Genomic DNA, 16,102 nt, shown 5'->3' on the forward strand with positions numbered 1-16,102 from the left:
TCAGTGTCCCTGCTCTAGAATCCCAACTCACCAGCTTGGAAGGGAGGAGCGGCAGCCAGGCCTCCCCGATGCCCCGGAAAGGATGAGGGGTGACATTCCCCAAGCAGCCCAGGCCACCCCTGCCTCCCCGCACCCGGACCTGCCTGCCTATGCTCACCCAGGCCGCCCAGCACTGACCGCCCACGTGCCCACGAGGGGCCTTCCCCTTCCAGCCTGGGAAAGCACAGGTGGGCAGAGTGAGGGGTGCGGGTGGGAGGAGTCTCACAGGTTTCCAAGGAGGAAACAAAACTGAAACGACAAACCCAGCTTCAAAGTACATGATCACATACAGAGGGACCAAGGACAGCTGCGTCCCCAGTTCTCCACCCCTGCAGGGGCGGCCCCACAGGTGACCTTGTGAGACACACGAGGCCCAGGAGCAGCACGGGCTGGCTTGCCAGGTGGGGCCCTTCCCAAGTGTCACTGCACGTTGGGCCTGAACCTCCAGGCCCCGCAGTCCTGATCGACAGCAGTGCCCGGGCTGCTGAGAGAGGGAGGGAACGAGCCCACTCACACATGTTAAAGGGGTTTGTTTTTTGCGGGGGGCAGGGGGCTCAGGAGGAATCCCAACCCTGGGGCCAGCCACCCACTCCTCCAATTGGGCGGACAAGCTCCTCACGCACATGGCCACCTGCGCTGGAGTCTGAGAAGAGCCCAGCTGCCATCACTGCTGCTTCCATTCCAGCGCCTGAAGGCCGAGCGAAGGGGGGAAGGGAAAGGAAGCCAGTCCTCTTGGGGACCCACCCAGTCTCTGTGGCTCCCTGATCGCCTCGGTTGACCTTTGGGACAGGGCCACACAACATGCACATGGGGACAGGTTACCCCAAAGGAGGCTGAGGGCAGGGACAGCAGAGACAGGTCCAGCAGCAAGCGCCTGGGGGAACAAGCAGAAGCGTGGGGCTGCCATTGGGCCCCCAGGCGGGGAGGCAGCTCCCCCACTGCAGGCAAAGACAGGGGCTCCAGGGCTGAGGCCTAGCCTGCGGTGGGCTGCACGGTGGCGAGAGCCAAGGGAGAGGGTTACCGTAGCCAAGCCAGGACCTGTCCTTCCTCTCCTCCCCACACACAACCGGATCCAGCCTGTCGCGTGGCCCCCTGACCAGGATGCCCCTTATCAGAGCGTCCAGACCCGCCACGTGGCAATGGAGCTGGTCCCCCAACCACAGCACAGCCGAGAGCCTCACCACCCCTCTGCCCAAGGAGCACGCTCTCCACACCAAGGTAAAGAAAGGCACCGCAAACCAGGCAAGTTAGAAAAGTCTCTTTTAAGTTTTAAATTAAAATTTCACCCTGGTGAGATGACTGATTTGGGAACTAAATCCAAAGGCAAGCTCTCCACTCTGTTGTCCGCGGCTGGGCTGCACGGTGGAAGAGGCAGGGCAGCTACGGGGGTCAAGCCCACTGGCCGAGCCCGGGCCTCTGACCCCAGTTGGCTCTTAAAGTCCCGCACAAGCCCTGCACACCTAGATGGAGACAGGGGTGACACCGGGAGAGGCGACAAGAGCTGGAGAGCCACTGGCTGGGGGTGGGGAGAGCCTCAGGACGGCGAAGAGGGCCCACACCTTCACCCAGCCGGCGCACCCCTCCTGCCGCCATCACGTGGAGTGGAGAGGTGGTGGTCCTTCTCCTGATTCCAGAAGGTGTGGCCTTTGAGAGGAGGCAGCCGGCAGACACCTCGTGACTGCAGGATCACACCACCTGGCTTCCAAGCACCTGCGCCCGGGACCGGGGTGGAGGACAGGGTGCTGGCCCAAAGGGAGGCTTCTCTGGCCCTTCCCCACTGACCCAACACCCGTCAGCCAGCCCCGTTCTCACACACATTAGTTACTTTTATATATTCATATATATATTATAGTTATATATTAAAAAGAGAAAAAAAACTTGCCTGAAAACTCCTGAAGGACCCAAGTGGCTCAGGAAGTTTACTGTCCCCTCCACCCACAAAAATTCTCTTATAAAATCTTCCAGTGCGATCTTCAGGAAACCCCGCCCGCCCCAGCTCCCCCCACCCCGCCCCGGCCCTCCTGTGTCCCCACGACCCTGGACTGCCCCCAGCTCCAGCCCAGCGCCCGGCGGCATCCAGTCTCATCTCTGGCCATCCATCGCAGCCACGGCTTTCTGCTGGGTGCCCCCCTGCTGTGCTCCGGGCGGCCACGTGGGCTGCGGGTGGTGGAGATGGTGGAAGCTGTGGGCCGTGGGGGAGGAGGGTGGGATCCAGGCGGCCTGGTGGCTGGGCGGGGACGAGGCCCAGAAGGGGCTGAAGCTTGCTGGGGGGGAGCAGGCCACCGCGGTCATGGGGCCGTTGTTGTTCTGCAGGCCCTCGGAGGCGCGAAGCTTGGAGAACATGGCCAGCGCGTCGGGAAAGTTGGGCGGCGTGGCAGGTGTGTTGCTCGGGGTGCACATCTGCTGGGAGAGAACACTGGGGTTGCAAGGGCTGCCTGCACCGCCCCCACCCGCCGCCCCGATCCCAGGCCACTGTCTGCGGGTCTATAGAGCCTTCCCACGGGGCTCACCCACACTGGGCCCTCCTTCCTCCCCGTTTTTCAGTCCATAAGCGGTTTCAGCAGGACAAAAGCACTCCTTGCACCCTGAGCCAATAAAAACAGAAAACCGGGGGCGGACTCCTACAATTTTTGTCAAAACCAAAGAGTGTTTCCTGATGTTTGGGAATGACGCTCTGAGTGTCAGAAGTAGATGGTTAATTCCGGCAGAAGCTAGGGTGTCAGATTGAAGCCAGGACAAGGGAGGCAGCCCAGGACACCGCTGCTGAGCGCCTCACCCTGGGTGAGAAACCAGCTGGCTCCTCAATAATCCGCCCTCAGACGTTCCGAGGTTGTTAGCCAAGGGAAGGCGGCCAGATCCAGGATCTCCCTCCTATGCCAACCCCGGGGAGGCTGCACTTGCTAGGTGCTTGGGTCCGTTCCACATCCACAGCACCAGCCAGCGGGCCTCGGGGCCTCAGCCTGCGCGCTCTCACTCCTCACCAGGGTGCTAGGTCATTCTGATGGTCTTCTCGGTTACAGATGAGGAAACTGAGGCCCAGAGCTCAGGTCACTGGACCAAAAACACACCGCTGCAGGGCACAAGTTGAGAAGCCCGAATCCCGGGGCTCCCAGGTCTGCGGGCCCAAGCTCTTAACCTCTACCCAGCCCCACTCTGCACTTAAGAGTCAAGTGCAACTTCATGCCTGGGCTCCCCGAGGACAAAAACCGGCATCTCCCAGCAGGCTGCCCTTGGCCAGATGCTGCCAGTGTCTCGGTCCGCTCAGCCCCTCTCAGCCCGCTTTGTGAGGGCAGCTGCAAACATCCCAGCATCTGCTGTCTTCTGCCACTACCCTGAGCAGGGACCCCAGCCAGGAAGGGCAGGGGCTGGGCTGCTGGGCGGTAACTGGCAGCCTCCCTGCAAACAGCGGGGACCGCAGGCCTCCCAGCCCTGTGGCGTGGGGGGCATGGGGGTGCCACCCCCCCGAGCACTTCACCAGGGTGCAGGGAACAGGCAGCAGAGAACAAGGCCTGCCCAAAGCCAGTTCTGACCCCGCAGCAGCTTCTCCCTTTCCCAGGAAGCCACGGGAGCCCTTCTTTGAATTTCTCCTAATTTTAGCAACACCGGCCCCTCCCCCAGGCAGAGGGCTCAGGGAGCACGATTCTAGGGCTCCTCACCTTGCTCCCAGGGCTCTGTCCCGGGAGCTTCCACAGCTCTGCAATTAAACCCCAGCCCAGAAGGAGGACAGGCCCACGGGAGGGGGGCAAACCCCCTCTGATGAACTGGGCCGGCTCCACATCGGCAGCTGGGGCGCTCCAACCAGCGTCCTCTCCAGGGAGGCCACAGGACCCGGCCTGGCCCCACCCAGACCATTTCCCTCCTCCCTTCACTCCTCCCCGCCCCCGCCCCCCCCCCACCAGGGCTGACTTCTCGGCAGCAGGAAACAATGAATGGGGGGTTGGGGGGGGACAGGCCAATTGCATCACAGCATCGTGACCGACTTCCCCAGTTCACCGAGCCAGTGGAGCCTGTCTCCTCGGCAGCCACCCTGCCCCCGGCCCCCGACAGCGGCAGCGGCCTGGATCCGGGGCAGGCCTGTGCCCACCTGCCTGTGTGAGCTCAGGCAAGTCCCTTAACCTCTCTGGAGTTTCTCTCTACTTCTATAAAACCAGGGGTTCGGACCAGGTCCTGTAGAAGTCCCTCCAGCTCTGCTTCTAATAGCTGTGGATGGAACTTTCCAGCTCTCAAGCACACCCAGCGTCCACTGCACCCCGCTAACGTCCTACTGCTTCGCATCCAGTGTCTTCCTCCTCTTCCCGGCCCTTCCCCATCTAACCCAGGAGCCCTCCCTTATCTAGGAAGATGCCTCCGACTGTGTAGGTACAGTCATCTATGGGACAACCATTTATCAGCAGCTCTTGGCCTGGGTCACTTCTGGTATTTTTAATCTAACATTTTCCTTTGATTTATATTATCTCTAAAAAAAATTACCAACTCCTTGAGGGCAGGGATGGCGTTCTCATGGATACACTGATCATAATGTCTATTAAAAAACCAGCCACAGCCCTTGAGGGAAGCTTCAAAAAGATGACAGTCCCTCAGGATTTGCAGGGAAGGAGCAACAGAACCTAAAAGGACCATCAGTCCCAGCTCTCGGGGGCGAGCCCCTCTGTTCAGGGCAGCACAGAGTGGCTGTGCTGGAAGCCTGGGCCTTTTGAAACGACCACAGTTGGTGGAGCAAACCTCAAGGCCCCTTTAGGAGGAGACGGAGGCAAGACAGAGGCAAGCTCCAGGCTCACACCCGAGCTTCCCACGGTCCGGTACAGGGGAGGGTCCCCTGGAGATGAACCCCTCTTGGGTTTACCAAGAGCCCAGCCTCAACTGCCACAGCCCTGCAGCCAGCATAATTCTCATCATATTCCGATGCAGTTTTGTTTTTTGATTTATACAAATAGCATGGGCTATTCCAAGAGAAAAGCTGGTTAAAAGGGTCAAAACAGACCCCCTCTACTTGTCCTTTGCAACTAGATGAATACAGAGCGCCAAAGATAAGGCACAGCAGAGGAACCATTTGCAGCTTCTCCAGGCAAGGCAGCAGCTCTGAGAAGGGAGCCACGGGCAAGGACACCAAAATGCCAAAAATGTACTCCAGAAGCCATAACAGATCTCCTGGGGAATCATGTTTTACAATCCCTATCTTGAGGCCCTCCCCCCACCAGCAGGGCTAATAGGTAACTAGAGAGGTAGAGAAGGCATTCAATCCTCTAAAGTGAAAGGGATGTCCTATGCCTGTGGAAAGCAGGGCAGGAGGGCAAAGGCCCAGGCCTGGGGCCAGCTTGGAAAAGAGACGAAAGCAAATCCAGGCCTGAACCACTTCTGTTTCCTGTGTTTTATGTATCTTCACCTACTGAGATTAAACGCATTCTTGGTTTATCTTGTCAAAAATCTGTAAGTCTTCCACGCTCAGGGTAGGTCTTTTTCCATGAACAGGAAAGAGTGAACATAACTCTGGGGGGAGCCCAGCTCCCAGGCCAGGGTGGATTTATCCCTTTCCTGTTCTCTGCAGAGCTGGGTTGTCTGCATGGGGGGCTGCCACTCCAACAGCAAGACGGGTGCTCCATATAGACAGACATTCCAGGTCTCAGTCCCCTCGGGGCCCTTCACTCGGCCCGGGTTCCCCCGACGTCTAGTTGTCGTCCGAGCCCCCCTCCCCACTCCCTGCCAGCCGGCTACTCCGCCGGCCACCCTCGCCGCCCTCCTAGCCCCTGGCCCAGGGGGAGCGCCGAGCACAAGGCCTCAGGTCGAACTACAGCAGCCCAGGAGGCCTGACTGCAAACTTGGGCGAGCCAGCCGGCCCCGGGAGCCGCTCTTTCCTGGAAGACATTTTGGCTCTTTGTTTACATCGCGGCTCGGCGCTCCCCGGCAACATGGCTGTCACCGTCGGCGCCTGACAGCGGCCCCCGGCCCGCGCCCTCGGCCGCCCGGGTGGGCTGCGGCCGCGGCGAAGCCGACCCTCCAGCCCGCCGGCCCTCCCGCCGGAGCCCGGCCACACTTACCATCTGGTGGTGGTGGTGGCTGTTGGGAATGTTGGTTTCTTGGAAAAACGTGCTCAGGGCGGTCTGCGGACAAACATAGCGGCAGGGCGGCGGTTAACGGGGACGGGGCAGGAAGCCCACCGGCCGGCCCTGCCCCACCGGCCGGGCTCATCCGCAGTGTCCGCGGCGCCGCGCTCGGGCCGCCGGGCCCGACCCCTCGGACAGCCGGCCCGCGTTGTTCGAGGGGACGTCCCCGGGCCGCGCGCGGAGGTACAGGGCGGCAGGGCCCCGCGCCCCACGCGAGACCACGAGGTCACTGAGCGCCTGACGGGGCGATATAAATAGAGCTTCCCTCCCCCCACCCCCTTCCGTGGCGCGCGGCCGGGCGCCCCGGCCTGCGCCTCTGCCCCAGTGCCGGCGGCCGGGGAGCGGGGCCGGCCGGGAGCACTCGCTAGCTCGGCCCGCACGCACCTCGAACTGCCAGTGGGCCGCCTGCAGCAGCTGCTTCGCCTGGTCGGCCGCGCAGCCTGCGGCCAGCACGAACTGGTTGATCATGACCTGGTGCCGCAACTCATCCATGTTCACCGACATGGCTCCGGCCGGCGCCCCCTCCCGGGATCGGCGGCCGCGGGAGGCCGGCCGCCCTCGGCTCGCGCTCGCCGCCGCCCGCGGCCTCCGGACCCTCGCCCGCCCCGCCGCCCGCCGGGCGAGTGTTGTGGTCCGGCTCGCGCGGCCGGCCGACACCACAAACAACAGTGCGGGGCGGGGCCGGGTGTCCCAACGTTCGGGGGCCGCGAGCCGCCGCCGCTGATTGGCCCGCGCCGCTCGGCCGGCGCCCGGCTCCCTGGCAGACGTTCGATTCGAATCCTGCGGCCTGCGGGCCCGCACTGTTTCTCTTTCTGCCTGGCCGCGCCCATTGGCGGACGTCGGCGCCGTGGGGCTCCCCGGTATTGGCCGGACGCTGTGTTTTGGCTCGTCCTGGCTCATGATTGGCCACGGCCCGGCGTCTGGGGAGGAGCCGCGCGCGCTGATTGGTCTCCCTTGGACCTGTTTGAACTCAACTTGAAAGCCTTGAGTGCCTGCTGATTGGCCGAGGCCCCTCTGTTTGCTGTTGTAGGCTTGGGGGTGGTGCAGCCAAGTTCATTCATTACTTCATTGAAACTGAACATGCTCAGCTGGAAAAGCAAGACAGAGTGGCTTTGACTCACTTCCTCTGAAAGATGTGGTCATCTCGAGAAACAGAATGATCAAAATAGAAAACAGACAGAGACTTTGCAGCTGCTCAACTCTCAAAATTGTTTATTTTTTTTAAAACTTTCAAGCTGCTCTACTTTTTTTTTTTTAAGCTTTTTATTGAAATGTAACGTACCCACTTCATGCCTCCTTCCAGCCGCTACCCACCCCAAGAGCCCAACAGTCTTTCCCTACGTTTTTAGGACAAAAACTTGGCTCTCTGAAGACGAAAACTACTGTTAATGTACACTATAAATACAATTGCAAGGGGGAAACGAGACTTTCTCAGACACTAATATTCCAAGCTAAAAAACTGTTTTTCCTTAAATTGATTGGCCTAACTGAAACTTTAATTTGTTTCTATACATGTACCGGCTCTCAACCCTTGACATTTAAAAACAAAGTTTATTTATATGCACTGAGCTTCCATCTTCTGGATTAGGATTTAACCTTCAAGGTTTGTGCTTGGGATTTGTGCGGGTGGGGAAAGAACTAGGAGTTTAAGCATACAGAAGAAAGGCCAGAGAGTTTAGGAAGGTAAACATTGCTAGGAATTCACTGTTAGAATTTCTGTTTCTAAAAAACTTAGTAAGTTCTGGATCTGAAATACCAGTCGAAGAGTATATAATAATTAGTTAAGAGTCTTCAGAACGGGAGGCTAAGAAGAAAGCAAGCAAGTTCTATTTTGACTTTGCCTAAAGTGGATTTAACTCTCCATCTAAGAAAACTTAACCATGTAAAAAAACAGAATATAAATAGGAAAAAGTTACACCCAGTGTTTATGTTCTGATGAAAAACAGCCTCAGGCACTATAATGAGTTTGTCCCATTTAGTTAGTCTTTTTGTTTGTTTGTTTCTTGTTTGTTTTGAACGGGCAGGAGTCAGCTTTTTGCCGAGGCCAAAAGACCCATTTCTCTTCCCGTAATTGCACTTGGCCACCCCCAAGCGCTCACGGGCTGAGAACTGGAGTGTGACTAGAGAGTCAAGTACAGCTTGCAGCCCTTCCCTTCCAGTAATTGCAAGGTGAAATAAAAAGTGAGTATCCAGGGCTTCCCTGGTGGCACAGTGGTTGAGAGTCTGCCTGCCGATGCAGGGGACGCGGGTTCGTGCCCCGGTCCGGGAGGATCCCACATGCCGCAGGGTGGCTGGGCCCGTGAGCCATGGCCGCTGAGCCTGCGCGTCCGGAGCCTGTGCTCCGCAACGGAAGAGGCTGCAACAGTGAGAGGCCGGCGTACCGCAAAAAAAAAAAAAAAAAAAAAAGTGAGTATCCAGCAGCTGCCATTGCCAAGGGGCCTGGCCCACGAGCAGCCCAGAACAAGGAAGTACTGTCACTGTGGGGCTCCAGTTTTCACAAGTACATACAGTTGTCAAGCATGTCAGGGCCATGAGTAGTAGGATCTAACTGGGCAGAGGCGTCAGGCTGCAGGAGCCCTTAGGTCTTATTTAAGAAGTTCTCAAGGAAGACAAAGGTCCTGAAAACACCAAAAATGCCAAACCTATTTTTTTTCTTGGATATCAGTGTGGTTTATTCCAAAGCTTTCTTTAGTTTACCATTTGCAGGGCACAGCTGTAGGCACCTGGCATAGGCATGGAAGACAAAGCCCTAAGCCACTCTGGTTATCTGCTGGGGGCATAAAGTCACCCTGGGCAGAGAGAGCAACAGAGTTCTGCCTCTGAGTTGTGGCCATGAGTAGTGGAAATACTTAATCAGTACTTTGGCTTCTGAGAATCTCTTCAGCGATGTATGAGGGTAGGGCTTCCCCTTCTCGGACTGGGAAACAGGAGTGCCCTGGTCCTGGGAGCGCAGGGAGAATGAATGAGGTCCTGTTTGTAGAGGGCTTTGAGCTGCTGGGATGAAAGCAGCTCCCCAAGTGTGAGGTATTATTAACTGAAGGTATTATTATTTTCATCTGAGAGGACAGTGTGCATCAGGTAACACAGAACAATGAAAACATGCCCCTTAATAACGAGTAAAACCCAGTAGTAGCCTTGGAAGGAACAAAATCCTTGTTACATCAGTGATCTAGGCTACAGAACGGGCCATGTCACAACAACTAAGAGAAACAACCTCAGCCAGTATTTCCTCTGGGCCCGGATAACAAGGATGCTGTGAATGCAAGTCATTGAGTTGGTACAGAGACAGGCAACAATAAGTAGCTGGAGCATCACAAACAGCTGCCATTTACCAAGCACTTCGTGTGAGCCAGCACCTTCTGAAGCGTTTACTGTCTGTTAACTCACACAATCCAGAATTCCATTTCACAAGCAAGGCGGTTATGGCCCAGAAGAGGGGAGGAGCTTACCCAAGGTCACAGTAATAAGTGCTGGAGTGAAGCGTTGGCCCAGTGTAGTTCCAGAACCTTGCGGTTAACCATTACACCATACTACCTTCCTTAATGCTGCAGTGTCACCTCAGTGGGGCTCACAAACAACAGCCATCAAGGGCACTGGGACTTGCACAGCAGACGCTTGAAAAGTAGTGAGCCCCAGATGGGGAAAAGGAGGCACCAGCTGTCTTGGGCAATCATGGGGGAGGGGTGGGGAACTGACATTCCCAACCTCCATCTCTGCAGTGCATTCCGTTCCTATTCCTTTTTTCCTCCTTTCTACCTCTTACTCCTCAACCCAAAGAGATCCAACAAAGCTGAGAGAGGGAGGGACTTCCCTGGCGGTCCAGTGGTTAGGACTCCGTGCTTCCAAAGCAGGGGGCGTGGGACTGAGATCCCACAAGCTTTGTGGCACAGCCAAAAAATTAAAACGAAAACAAAAAACAGAGAGGGAACTTGGGGACTCTTGGTACCCAAGGCCCACCACATGCAGGCTCCCCGTGAAACTTTGTACACCTCTGCACATCTTCTCTGATTTGAAACTTCTAATAGTCTTGAGGCTCAGAGAGGGTGAGGAACCTACTCAAAGCCACACAGCCCCTGCTTGATTTATGGTAGCAATGGGATTAGATCTCTCATTTTCTCCCGTCCCTTCCTTCCCTCCCTCCTTTTCTCCCTCTTCAAATTCTCATTTCTTGTTTCGCTGCCAAGACAAAAGGACGAGGTGGCCAGGAGAAGCAGAAAGATGCTGAGAGAAGGAGAGGGAGGATGGGAGAGGATGAAGTGCCAGGTAAAGAGACCAGATGCAGACAAGCAGCACCAAGGTCTGTGGGGCAGCTGGGTTAGGGTGGACCCAGGCACTCCTGGAGGTGGGATGGCTCCCTTCTCCTTTCGTGGACTTCGAGCACTATCGCCAGCCCTTGTTTGTTTAACACAACCTATTTTTTTTACAACTACTTGCCAGGGCAAATTTATGCTATTTCTACTATATCATGGGCAAGGTAAACTTTGCCACTTTTTTTTTTTTTTTTTTTTTTTGCCGCTTTTGAAGCATTCGGTTTTTTTCCTAGTCTTTTTCCTTAAAGAAGATGGGGGCTTAGTGCAGGAGTACTTCTACTCCAGGCAAATCCCAGTCCTCCGTGATCACTGAGATTTTGTCTCAATGACAAAACATTATGTCTGTTGAGAATGTACTCTGAACCCAGCTCTGCGCCATTCTTTATTTGGATTATCTTGTTTAATACAACAACCCAGGGAGGTGGGGACTGTGCATATCCCCAACTAACAAAGAAAAGCAGGGTCAGAGAGGGTAAGTGACTTGCCCCAAGTCACTCAGATAGCTCAGGGTGGAGCTGAGATCTGAACGCAGGTACATGTGTTTGCTCCCAGAGCTCTTAAATATCACAATCTACTTTCTAGCCCTGTCCACCCCCTGGAATGCACCTTATCTTCTCTCTCAGTGGTACTGAAAAGACACAAAAGCTTGTCTGTATTATTGGAAGTAGTGGGAAGGTCAAAGCCAGTCCTCAGGTGATGTGAGTTTATACTGCTTTATACCAGATTTCGTTTTCACCAAATGTCACATGTCCACAAGGGACAAAGGCCATACCAATCCCAGCACAGTTAATGGCAGTTCCCAGAAGGAGCACTGAGGCCTGTACTCTCTGTCCTGTACCTGCCAGCCCCCTGATAAGGCAGCCCCACCTCCCGTTGCCAGGTGTGTCTTATGGTAGGTAAGTCTCTGGCAACACTTTCGAAGGGATGTCAGAGGTGGGTCTTTGCCGAGGGGGACAGGAAGGGAGGGCAGGAGACAGCCTTCTTAGGAGGGTCTTCCTTCTCTGGGGGCCTCAATTGTCTGCTTGGACTCAGGCACCTGCCACTTTCTCTCTATGGGACAGGAATTGATCAGCCTGGAAGTGGGCCTCTCTATCCCCATCCGTGAGTCCAAAACACAGGAGGCCCGTTGCTGTGGCAGCCACTGACTTCAAGGTTTGAGACAGCCTTCCAACTTGACACAACTTTTCTTTTCTTTTCTTTTCTTTTTTTGAGAACTATATCATATACCAAGTCTGTGTATAACCTATGCACAGTTTGAAGAATAATAAACAAACACCCACATACCCAACATACAACTGAAGTACAAGACTAGTACCTTTGAAAACCCTTGTATGACTCTCCCCAAATACATATTCCTTTTCTCCCCAGACACATAATCCTCAAATCTGCATTAAGCATTCCCTCCCTCGCTTTTTCTTTTTTACAAATTTATTTATTTATTTATTTATGGCTGCACTGGGTCTTCATTGCTGCGCGCGGGCTTTCTCTAGTTGCGGCGAGCGGGGGCTACTCTTTGTTGCGGTGCGCGGGCTTCTCATTGCGGTGGCTTCCCTTGTTGTGGAGCTCAGGCTCTAGGTGCGCGGGCTTCAGTAGTTGTGGCACACAGGCTTAGTACTTGTGGCTCGCGGGCTCTAGAGTGCAGGCTCAGTAGTTGTGGTGCATGGGCTTAGTTGCTCTGCGGCATGTGGGATCTTCCCGGACCAGGGCTCGAACCCATGTCCCCTCCATTGGCAGGTGGACTCTTAACCACTGCACCACCAGGGAAGCCCCTCCCTTGCTTTTCTTGGTCATTTAATCCTATGTGCAGGTATCTCCAGACAAAGGCGATTGTGGGTCTGAGACATTGATCCCATTGATTAAGTGACTCACCTTTCCCGGGGCCCAGTCTCTATCTCCTCGAACTCTGCTGGATGAGCTCAGCGAAGCCCCCTGAGCAATATGGATCACTCGCAACAAGGGCTGGCTTTCTTTTTCTCTTTTTCTCATTTTCATGACCTCAGACAGTGACTCTAATCATAGGATCAATCATAGAAGATTGTCCAAGAAGACTCCTTGGAGGAGGGAGATCTGAGTTGGGAAGGATTTGGGTAGATAGTAAGGAGACGGAAGGGAATTTTTGGAAGTGGAAACAGTATAAACTAAAGCACAGAGTTACCTTGAAAGCAAGTTTATAGCAAGACCCGTCGGGGCTTCTGTTGGGGAATGGGGTGGGGGAGACACTAAGCTTGGAGAGGCATGGGTTGGAGTGGACCTGCCCTGGGCAGCGGGGGAGGAGGAGGGGGCTGAGTATCACTTCCTTTGTCCACAAAAAACGGTACATGCTTCCTCAAGTTGGTGCAGAGACTCCGTAAATTGGCCAGGTAAGGCTAAGCTATGCTGAGGTAACTACAATCCTACAGTCTTACTTCTCACTCATGCAAAGTTCGCTGCAGTTCGGTGACTCTCAAGAAAAACTGCCCTCTGGGCAGTGATATGATGATCCAGCCTGTAGGAGCTTCCACTGCCTTGTAGCTCCGAATTGGCAAACTGCAGCTCTCGGGCTGCCTCCTGTTTTTGTAAATAAAGTTTTATTGGAACACAGCTCTATTTGTTTGTTTATGTATCATCTATGAGTGCTTTCGTGCTACAACAGAGCTGAGTAGTTGCAGTACGAACCACAAAGCCTAAAGCGTTTCCTATCTGTTCCTGTGCACCAGCTAGAACTTGGCAATGAGAGGCTTGGAGGGTTGAATGTCGGCAAGTAAACGCTTTAGCCCAGAAGTAATACACCTCTGCTCATGGTTCATTGTCCAGAAGAATCACATAGCCTCTCCTGACTTCCAGGGAAAAGCAAAGTCGATCTTCTGCACACCCAGAAGTAGAAATCCAGGGACTGGTGAACGTTAGCAGTGTCTAAACCACCTACATGCGGCTCTTCCACAGGTCCCAGCCTGTTGGGCAGTGAGGACGAACCTATTTTCACTTGCTTATCTCTAAATCCCAGAGTCATAGAGGGGATATAAATGGACCAGGACTCAGCAGAACGGAGAGAAATATTGGAGAGGTCTGTAGTTTCCAGTGAGATGCTGCTTGAGGTTTTGGAAAATTTCAGAAACACAGGAAGCCAGCGTACATTTGGGGGGAAAAAAAGGGAAGGCAAGTCCTGGAGGAGAAGCATTTGTTTAAAATAAAGTCCCTGGTCATTTTTTTTTTTTTTGCAAGTTTGGCAGTGACAGGTGCCCTCCTGTCAGGAACACAGGGCACCTCGGGTCAAATGATGGATGCGTGCTATTTCCTGACCCCAAGAGCCCACACCGCTCTTTGGAGCAAGCAGGGCGCTGTTAATAAACACAGGGCAGTGTTCCACATAAAGAGGAAGGAAGTCTCTACTGAGAATGAGAGCACTGGGTTGTACACAACAGAATTGGGAAACCACCAGAACACGCCTTGTCACCAACAAAATCCATGCCCATCATGCCTTGGACCCTGGGAGCAGGCAGAGAAAATCCTGTGACCCACCCTTGGGGAGCTGCCAGGCCAGAGCTGTCCTACTGCCTGGGGTGTGTACTAAGCCCAGTCATCAGATGGGATTGTGCAAGGACACAGGATGTCTGTCCAGACCTGAAGGCAGTTCCAAAGCACAGGGTTCACCGAAGTGTCTATAGGAGAGAAGTTTAAGGCCAAGAAAGACTTCCATAGACAAGAGGAGACGGGGGTCAAAGGCCTTGTTGAAAAATGGTCCTAATTCAGAGGCGGAGATGAGGTAGAAGGAAGTGGGATAAGGAAGGCAGATGAAAGTTAGAGAGACAAGGTGAAGGTGAGGTGGAGAGAAGTCCCCACGAGTCGCCCTTTTTCACTGGTGCCACTACAGAGAGAACTACTCTGCTGGCTCAGGACCAGCAGGCCTGGCACAGGGACAGGTTTTCCCCATGGAGGCTGGTAGGACAAGCGATCTGTGGGGAAGACCTGGGGCTTTAGGCTCAGGCAGTTTCCTGCTCCCTGGTGGAGTGAGCTTCAGTTTCCTCATCTGGGAAATGGGAACAATAGTCCTACTTACCTCTAGGGGTTGTTCTGAAGAGTAAATGAGCTAACGCATTCAAAAGTGCTTGGATGGAGTTATTGTTCAAAATCGATTATTCTTTGTAAGTATTTAACTAGTCATTTATCTAATGACTCTTACCCATACGGGAAACGATGTGGCCAGTCCTTCTGGGGGATTTGAAGAAACCTAAGGCCAGGGGTGTGCTGGCAAACTGGCTCTGGGGAGTGGGGGAAGCCCTGATTGGCAGCATTTGATGCTTTCTGTGGTTTAAATAGTCCCATTATGGCCAGTTTCAAGCTACTGGCCGTTTCACAACTTGGCTGGCAAAATTCCGAACAATCAGCTCTGGAGAGCAGGCCCCAGCCCAATGGGCTTTCTCTCTAGTTAGCAGATGACACATAAATGAAAAGTTAACAATGGTGGCTCACAGATACACAGCCCAGTCCACAGATGGCCTATCTAGAGGGCCTTTGAGGGTGACATTCGCTTCCAGTGCAGACACTGGGGCTGCCGTGCGTTGGGAAGAAGGAAGGGGTGCAGGCTGGCTTTTTATCTGGCCATTCAGGAGCCCACAGGCGTGATGGCGGAGATGTGTTCCTGGCAGTTTGGGTTCCAATGGCGCAGAAAGGGGGTGTCTCAGGGGATCCAAGCCCTGGGCTCTGCCTCCCTCTATTGTAGTTCTATCATCTGCACCATGAAGGCACGGGTTTTTTTTTTTTTTTTTATGTTTTGGCCGCGTGGTTTGTGGGATCTTAATTCCCTGACTACGGATTGAAACTGGGCCCCCTGCAGTGGAAGTGTGGAGTCTTAACCACTGGACCGCCAGGGAATTCCCAAAGGCAGGGTCTTGAATGCACATCCTGGCTCAGAAATCCTGGACCCCTGACTTTAAAAAGTTATCTTTTGGGAGCTTCCCTGGTGGCGCAGTGGTTAGGAATCCACCTGCCAATGCAGGGGACACGGGTTCGAGCCCTGGTCCGGGAAGATCCCACATGCCATGGAGCAACTAAGCCCGTGTGCCACAACTACTGAGCCTGAGCTCTAGAGCCCGCGAGCCACAACTGCTGAGCCCACGTGCCACAACTACTGAAGCCCGCACGCCTAGGGCCCGTGTTCCGCAACAAGAGAAGCCACCACAATGAGAAGCCCGCGCACTGCAACGAAGAGTAGCCCCTGTTTGCCACAACTTGAGAAAGCCCGCGCACAGCAACAAAGACCCAGTGCAGCTGAAAAATAAATAAAAAACAATTATCTTCTGGAATCCAATTGCTTCATAACAATATTTTTTATTATTGAAGTTTAGTTGATTTACAATGTTGTGTTAGTTCCAGGTGTACAGCACAGTGATTCAGTTATATATATCTATTCTTTTTCAGATTCTTTTCTCTTATAGGTACTAATGATTTTTTAAATTAAAAAAAGTTAGCATTTATTGAGCCCCTGCTGTGTGCCAGGAACTGTGCTAGGGCTTTACATAGCTTGTCCAACTGAATGTTCAGACAGCTCTTTGCTGTTCTCATGTTCATTTATAGAGGAGGAAACTGAGGCTCAGAGAGAATGAGGAAATTTCCCGAGACGCACAGATAGTAAGATAAGAACTGGGCTTAGGACCTTGTTCTGATTGGCTCCAG

The 16,102-nt window shown here is 54.1% G+C and overlaps 1 protein-coding gene across 2 annotated transcripts; it reads right to left on the reverse strand.

Moving 5' to 3' along the window:
• Nucleotides 1–2,050: 2,050 nt before the first annotated feature.
• Nucleotides 2,051–6,902, reverse strand: UBALD2 (UBA like domain containing 2). 2 transcript variants are annotated; one of them, XM_060132910.1, is made up of 3 exons: nucleotides 6,525–6,902; nucleotides 6,075–6,137; nucleotides 2,051–2,442 (listed from the first exon to the last, which is right to left on the reverse strand). In XM_060132910.1, the coding sequence occupies exons 1-3, from the start codon at nucleotides 6,642–6,644 to the stop codon at nucleotides 2,122–2,124; spliced, it is 504 nt and encodes a 167-aa protein (XP_059988893.1). In that variant the 5' UTR covers nucleotides 6,645–6,902; the 3' UTR covers nucleotides 2,051–2,121. The 2 variants fall into 2 exon arrangements, with proteins under 2 accessions (XP_059988893.1, XP_059988894.1); XM_060132911.1 differs by having other exon boundaries at nucleotides 2,051–2,439; nucleotides 6,525–6,895.
• Between the last annotated feature and the right edge of the window lie 9,200 nt (nucleotides 6,903–16,102).

This window comes from Lagenorhynchus albirostris, chromosome 20 (assembly GCF_949774975.1).
Source record: "Lagenorhynchus albirostris chromosome 20, mLagAlb1.1, whole genome shotgun sequence".
In the NCBI taxonomy this organism is placed as follows: Eukaryota; Metazoa; Chordata; class Mammalia; order Artiodactyla; family Delphinidae; genus Lagenorhynchus; species Lagenorhynchus albirostris.